The 7,394-nt window shown below is 33.8% G+C and overlaps 2 protein-coding genes across 2 annotated transcripts; one reads left to right on the forward strand and one right to left on the reverse strand.

Moving 5' to 3' along the window:
- The first annotated feature begins 244 nt into the window (after positions 1 to 244).
- On the forward strand, positions 245 to 985 carry LOC121727474 (MICOS complex subunit MIC13 homolog QIL1). Its single transcript, XM_042115351.1, has 3 exons — positions 245 to 345; positions 420 to 576; positions 720 to 985. The coding sequence occupies exons 1-3, from the start codon at positions 338 to 340 to the stop codon at positions 915 to 917; spliced, it is 363 nt and encodes a 120-aa protein (XP_041971285.1). The 5' UTR covers positions 245 to 337; the 3' UTR covers positions 918 to 985.
- A 2,075-nt stretch (positions 986 to 3,060) lies between these two features.
- Positions 3,061 to 7,249, reverse strand: LOC121727473 (proliferation-associated protein 2G4). Its single transcript, XM_042115350.1, has 8 exons — positions 7,101 to 7,249; positions 6,674 to 6,908; positions 6,378 to 6,531; positions 5,993 to 6,214; positions 5,619 to 5,711; positions 5,238 to 5,351; positions 3,530 to 3,676; positions 3,061 to 3,228 (listed from the first exon to the last, which is right to left on the reverse strand). Exons 1-8 carry the CDS (start codon positions 7,183 to 7,185, stop codon positions 3,136 to 3,138), a joined length of 1,143 nt encoding a protein of 380 aa, XP_041971284.1. The 5' UTR covers positions 7,186 to 7,249; the 3' UTR covers positions 3,061 to 3,135.
- Positions 7,250 to 7,394: the final 145 nt, after the last annotated feature.

Consider the following 7,394-nt stretch of genomic DNA (forward strand, 5'->3'; position numbering starts at 1 on the left):
GACCCATCTATACATACTATAGGAAATAAGAATTCCCTCTCTTTCCTCCCCCCTTCTCCCGTGCTTTGACCTGTGCCAATAATTAATTTTTGACGTTAAAAAATATGTTGAATTTTTACGAGAATTTTGTTTTCCCGCCCTTTACTGGACACTGACAAATGTTTTTTTTAACTACAGCCATTAAAAAAATAAGTGTCAGTGTCATATTATTGATTTTATCATGACATGACGTTGGACTTGTTTCTACAAATATAATCTGTGTGTTTCTTCCTTCAATTTTCAAACTGAATTTGTGTACTAGAATTACATAATTTTAGCGATTTTCAAGCCAAAAAATATGTTAAAGTATGTATATAATACACATGAACCGTAAGAGTAAAGCTTTTAATAAAATATTTAATGTCGTCTTTGGTTTGTAGGTTTGGTGTAAAATCTGCCATACTGGGCACAGCAGTATATTATACAGTAGAAAAAGGTGTTTGGAAAGACAGTTCTACTTCAAGCGAGTTGTATAATGAACTGGAAAAAGGCGTTTCACCATACGTAGGAGAACTGAAAAAGCAAGTGCCATATGAGGTAAAATAACACTATTTAAAGATTTGTTTTAGGAATGCCTATAATTGACCTGTATCTTTTTTAAATTTAGATGCCAAATAAAAGTATTTTTATTTGAGTAACAATAATTGTCGAAATTTAAACCTTTTTATGTATTTTTTCAGTTGCCACCATTACCGTCAAATGATAAAGTATCTTACCTATGCAAACACTATTGGAATACTGGAGTTAAAGCTACATTTAGGTTTTTGATTAACTTACCTGATCATGCTACAAATGCTGTAACTAAAACATACAATTCACTTTCTGCTGCCTTGGAACCAGTTGAACCAAGTTCAAAATCAAGTGATGGAAAAAAGTAATCTGTATTGTAACTAAAGATTATATTAGTCATTACTTTTAAATACAAATATTATAATGTTAACCATGTTATAAACATTTTTACTTTCCTAATTGAAGAGGCAAATGGATGAAGTTAGTAACAATAATAAACTAAAAAAATATCCACAGCTGAACATATAACCTCCTCCTTTTTGGAAGTCGGTTAAAAAATGTGGATTATATTGTGTATTATAGCCAGAATCTAGATCAGTGATCTCCAACCTTTGTTTCATATGGGCCACAAACATAATATTTTGGTCTTGGGGTCACGGGCCGCCACAAGTATTTAAAAGTGGAAAACATTTACTAAGTTTCACAACGACTTTACATTATTTTGCTGGTGGGCGTAAATTTCAAAATGGTTTAACAGCACGTGAGCCATAGCCCATAGATAAAGTCCCGGCGGGACGCATGCAGCCCGCGGGCCAGGGGTTGGGGATAGCTGATCTAGATGATGATGTAGGTAATTACAAGGTTGTTCAAATTATAAGGGAAAAAATGAGTAATTGCCCTAGTTATAAATTGTTAGTTATCGACTTCAACCACTGTCTTCAATTCAGTCCCTAAATAGCATACAAAAATGACAATAGAAAACAAGTGTTTTAATCATTGAACCTCTGAAAAATCGTAAATAGAAGCTGATGTTCTCAAAATACCAATAAAAACAATCATTTATTATTGTTTTTAACCAAATCCATTTTTGGTTTTGCATATTTTTATTATTCTACTGCTTATAAATATAATGTGGCGGTACCCACAATTCGCCTAACATTCCTGCATCGCGCTATCGAAGTTTTCTAAGCGCCTCGCGTCGGTATTTATTAATAATACGACAGCTGAAATATATCACGTGGGCACCCAATGGGCACCGAGCATACCACCTCGCTCAGTCGGAAGATCTTACTTTGTGGCCACCACGCATATCCCACAATATTATCGCACCCTTAATCCATTGGATATGATGATATGATAAGTAACTAGCTTAATACTTCTACACTTAAATTGTGTAACTACCAACTAGGTATATTTGCATAAGTCCCAACTCGGGGTATGCCAAAGAGCGATGGAGCGCAGTATGCTAGGAGATAACTTCTCGATACAAAGAGAAAACGCGCTCAAAAACGGGAATTAAGGACGTAGGAGTAAAGGCGGCAAAGCTGAAGTGGGAGTCGGCGGGATAAGTAAGCCGCATGCATTCCAAAAGCTCTGGGCAAAGATCTCATCAGTGGGCATCAGAAGATGAACGCCGCCGCTGTGGCCGGCCTAGAAAAAGATGGCGCGATCAGCTTGGATGCATACCAGCCAGGCTGGCCAGCGGTGGCGCAGGAGCGAGCACAATGGAAGACCTTGGGGGTGGCCTTTGCCCAGCAGTGGGACAGCATAGGCTAGGAAAAAACGCAAAAGGGATTTTAAAAATAAAATAACATTTTATACAAAACCAGTCCACAATAGTGGAAATTAAATTTATTTTGAATTTGCAATGTCACACACTTGAAAGTACTTAATGAATTAGTTGTTTTAAGCAATAAAAATAAGGTTTCTTAAATTATTATGCAATGGTATTAAAATGTTAAATAAATGAGATTTAAGTTTACGGCTACCTCATATTTACTACATTCATATACAAAATATCAATTTAGGTAAATATTTGAACTATAATCTTTATAATACTAAACTTTCTTAATTGCACTTATTTTAATACAAACTTACAATGACATAGTCTATTTTGTGCACTTTTAGTAAGGATTAATATATAATTTAAGGAATGCTTAATTATTTTTATATTTCTAGCTCCAGGCAAACAGCGTTTTAAGATGTTATATGTATGTGACAATTGAGTGAAAGTCATGATTTATTTACAAATATATTTTATACATCATAAAAGTGTAATGACATTGAAATATTTAAAATATTTGGAAACAATGTGAAAAACACGAAGTTATTAAACTAATTGGCTTTATGGGTCATCAGCAGTTCAGACATCACAAGGTTCTTGATATTTTGCGTTCCAATAATAATTTAATTTTGTTGCCAATAAAGTTTTTTTTACCAGAACTAAAGTTTGGTTTAACTGGTATGGTCCATAAATGAAACATTATACTAAAGTAGGAGAGAAGCCAAATAAATTTGATTAGTCCTGAGTTTAATCAAATTTCAAATGCTTTCAACATCAACATAAATTGCAGTTTTTAATGCATGTTAAGACGCTGGAGTTTCCACTTCCATTGGTTCTTCAGCACCAGATTTCTTTTTCTTCTTCTTGTTAGACTTGGCTGAGGAATTGAGTAGGGCCTGTTCAAAAAAAAAACTTATTAAATATTTCTTTTAAGTTGATTTTGCTTGTGAAGCATGATAATGTAAATTCTACAATAATTTACAGTAAAAATTTAATAGTGTTGTAACATTTCAAACCGAATAAATTACAAAATTAATCAGCTCAAAAATATTACTTTACTGTCCCCTGTGCTTGTTCAAACCAAACTATTATGGAGAATGCTTTGAAAGATAACAGGGATAAGATAAAATTTATACAAATACAATGCAGGTTTAGAAATCTATAAATTTAATTAAAATTACAAATATGAAAACTTACATTAATTTCAGGATCTTTTATAGAGCGCTCAGTTTTGCATTGAGTCTTGTCAAATGGAAGGCCAGTAATACGGTGAGTCCCACTCGGCAACAACAATGCAGTAAATTTAAACTGGGCAACTAACTCACCCGGTCGTTCATACAATACCTGTAAAACAAATACAAAGTTAAGAGCCTGCTGCCAAAAATATCAAAACACGCTAGCCCCGCCTACACACTCCGCTATCCTCCAATCGTGATATAATGATTCTATGAATCGTGCCCGCGAGGATTGTACTTTGCGCTGTAGCTAATAGTGAACAGTATCGCGTAACAACATTATAGCACGAAAGTAAAGGTCGTAAGTCCCAAAACTGTTTTTAATGATTACTTAAAAATTAAATACAATACAAATTTTTCCTTTACCTATTATTTTATAAAGTGTGTGATTGTAGTAGTGAAAGTTATTTAATGATAGTAACTCAATAAGTGTAACAGATATTTGTAGAAAAGCCCAGAAAGATTCATAATTTCGAAAAATATAACTATCGAGTCAAAATAAGTGAATTGTGTTTTCCATTAGGCAAATCTTATATATTAATATGCGAGAGAAAAACTGTGTATCTCTTTTGACGAAAACTGGGGAAATGTAGGTGAAAGAAATTTTGCACAGTGATCTATACTAATATTATAAATGCGAAAGTATCTCTGTCTGTCTGTCTGTCTGTCTCGCTTTCACGCCAAAACTACCGAACCGATTGTAATGAAATTTTGTATACAGAGAGTCTAAAGCCTGAGGCTTTAGACATAGGCTACTTTTTTAGTTAGGAAAAAAGCGTTGTAAGGGGGTGACAATGCGTAAATTTGTTCAAATTAAGTTAGTTCCAAAAATTCATAATAGATGGCGCCGTGCGTCTCCTACATCGCGCTAACGCTTGCCCAAGTCTTTCTATAAGAGGTGGTAATATCTTACATTCGACGACGACTTTTTTCGATTTTATTTCGATTTTTTTCGTTTTTTTTCGTTTTTTTTCGTTTTTTTTTTAATTTTTTTCGATTGTTATCGATTGTTATTTCTTTTTTAATAAGTCAATATTTTTTTACAAAATATAGATAGTAGTACTAATGTCGTTGAAACTACGGTCGATTTTCGACCATTGGGCGATCTCTAGTATCAGATAAATATACAATTATTCAATAAATCTAAATTTCATTTAAGTCAATCTTCTTCCGGGATCGTAATACTTATTACTTATTAGAAAACAAGGCACGCGATGTTTGCTGAATAGGCTGCCGGCGCCTATTGGGCTAGTTCATCGCTTGTCAAATGACAGAATAATTATCAAAAACATCAGTCTTGAGATAAAGCTATGAATAATACAAATAATAATAGAAAACAGCGCAAAATTTGGCAGCCCGCTCTTAATAATCAAGTAGTAATACCATAAAACCTATGAGTAATAAAAACTAAGGAAAAGTAACTCTGTCAAAAAATATGCTCCACGATACTTGTCAAAAAAGTGCACCTTAGGTACACATTTCAATACATTTGCAATATTTAGGTGACCTTGAGCAGTACTAGGCTGACATTACATGACAGATCAAAAGGAACCAAATTTAAAATGGTAATAGTATGGGAGTTACGATTCCTTAGTTTTTATTATTCGTATCATAAAACTGTATAAATTGAAAAAAAAAATGTTTTGAAGATGGATGGATGTTTTATTTACCTGGAATGGCTCAATTAGTTTATGATTGACACATTCTACCACACCTAATCTCGCACTAGTCTCTTTGTCAAAACTCCTTAGATTGAAGGGCATTGTACCATGTTTGTTACGAACCTGAAAGGATATCATAATATTATTATGATTATCATCTTTAACAACCTAAAAATGTTCAACTGTTTCACTATCTGTTTCAATGTCTTATATCACAATAATATGTCATTATGTTGTAATGATCTATACCAATAAATTTATAAGAAATGCTATTGGTTCAAACACATTACCATACTTTGCCCCAAATTAATATTAATATCAATAATTTATTCATACCATTACAAATAATTTAGGGCATTTGATAAAAATTAAGTAAAATTATAGTATTACCTCACTATAAAACATTCTAGAAGCTTTAAGCTTCAGTTGGTATGTTTCATCAGTTTTTTTGTAGATTGTACACCTTGTATCCATCTCACGCCCCTGAAAATTAAATAACATTTTGATTTATAATGCAGTACAAATTTTGTAAACAGAGAATATGATTGTATAAATATGGACATTGAAAAACTTAAATGTCAGTCTTATATAAATAACCAAAATGCACATAACACATTAGTTCAAGAGTTAAACTGTTTGCTATACCCTGAGTACTGCCAGAAGGATTAAAAAGTATCAACCTGGAAAGAATTCAGGGCATTTGATGATATTATGTATATTCTTACAAAAAAATGTTATTATAGATAGTAAAAACTATTGCTTACCACACCGTCTCCTGTAGAGACCAGGACATCCATCCCATAAACTTCATATGTTTCAAACTTTGCCTTCTCATGTTCCTTCCTCTGTGCTTCTGACGGATTCTGTATGATACTCTTCTCTCCATCAATCCTAAACTGTTTCAGCTGGTGAGACAGCATTCCCTCAATGGGCTTACATCCATACTCAGTACAGATTTTTTGTACTGCATCTGTCACTGCATAATTCTACAAAAATATAGTTGTTTCAATTTATTTAATAGCACAAAATGCTACATACACCATTGCACTTAAGTAAAGTTTTTGGACAGTGAACTAAAATAAAACAAAATGACAGCTTATAGAATAAGTCTAAAATATATCTTTTGTAAATAAATAAATATCCTCTTACTTCATTTCCCGGTTTAAGCAATCTCAAGGCAGCTTCACTGGCGAGGTGAGCAGCTAGCAAAACATCTGCTGCACGCCCAGTCACCTCCCCACCACCCACAGCCACAGTGTGTGCCACCACAGCAATGAATCCATCAATATGAGCACCCAAGTCACTGAAACATTTCCAGCATAACTCAACAATAACTTTATTGTTGTTGTCTTATGTCAATATCATATTACTACAATATTTTTTACAACAGCAAACAGTATTTTAATGGCATGCATTAGAAGACATTAGACGTCCAATGAACTTACATCTTAGCGAGATCTCCTTGCTTTAGTTTGTAGTCAGTCTCACTTGGGATGGGTGAAAAGTGGCATATACAATTGTTGACTGAGACACATGTTGAAAATGCAATTCCTTTTTTGGAGTCCTTCTCTTTCTTAAATACCTTTGATGTCTCTTCGAGTAACAAGTTATCACCAAATTCGCATATTTCTCGCGCGGATGCGTCAGGTACGCATTTTGCGATAACTTGCTCAAGAACACCTGTACAAAAATACAATGCAATTAATAAATCTAATTTTGCAAGGTGGTTGCTGGGTACTGGATAGTAACAAGACAATTTGTATCCGCATGGCGATGACACGCGTCCAGGGTTAGTTTAGTGCCAAAATTACGCTTATGCAACAACGTAGAGTAGGTACCCATATTCTATACAAACAATCAAAATCTACTTACGATTTACTATTTGCCCCGCTAATTTGTACTTGGTAACAACCAAGTCCTCTGCGATAGTTTTCTCGACTTCTTTATCGTCAGCCATTTCTCAAATCTAATAAATTTGTTAGGTTATGTTGGAACAAAGCGCGATTGCGCTGAACACGATGATGATTGGCTAATTTGCTGTCACATATCTATAGTCTATGGCTAAACATGTTTTTGAAAATAGTCTGTGGTGTGGTGTGTCATAGATATAATATACACTGTCGTATAGACCACCTGACAAACCGAAAATGCGTGACCATTTTTGAT

The sequence above is a fragment of the Aricia agestis genome, chromosome 5 (genome assembly GCF_905147365.1).
Source record: "Aricia agestis chromosome 5, ilAriAges1.1, whole genome shotgun sequence".
NCBI classification, from domain to species: domain Eukaryota; kingdom Metazoa; phylum Arthropoda; class Insecta; order Lepidoptera; family Lycaenidae; genus Aricia; species Aricia agestis.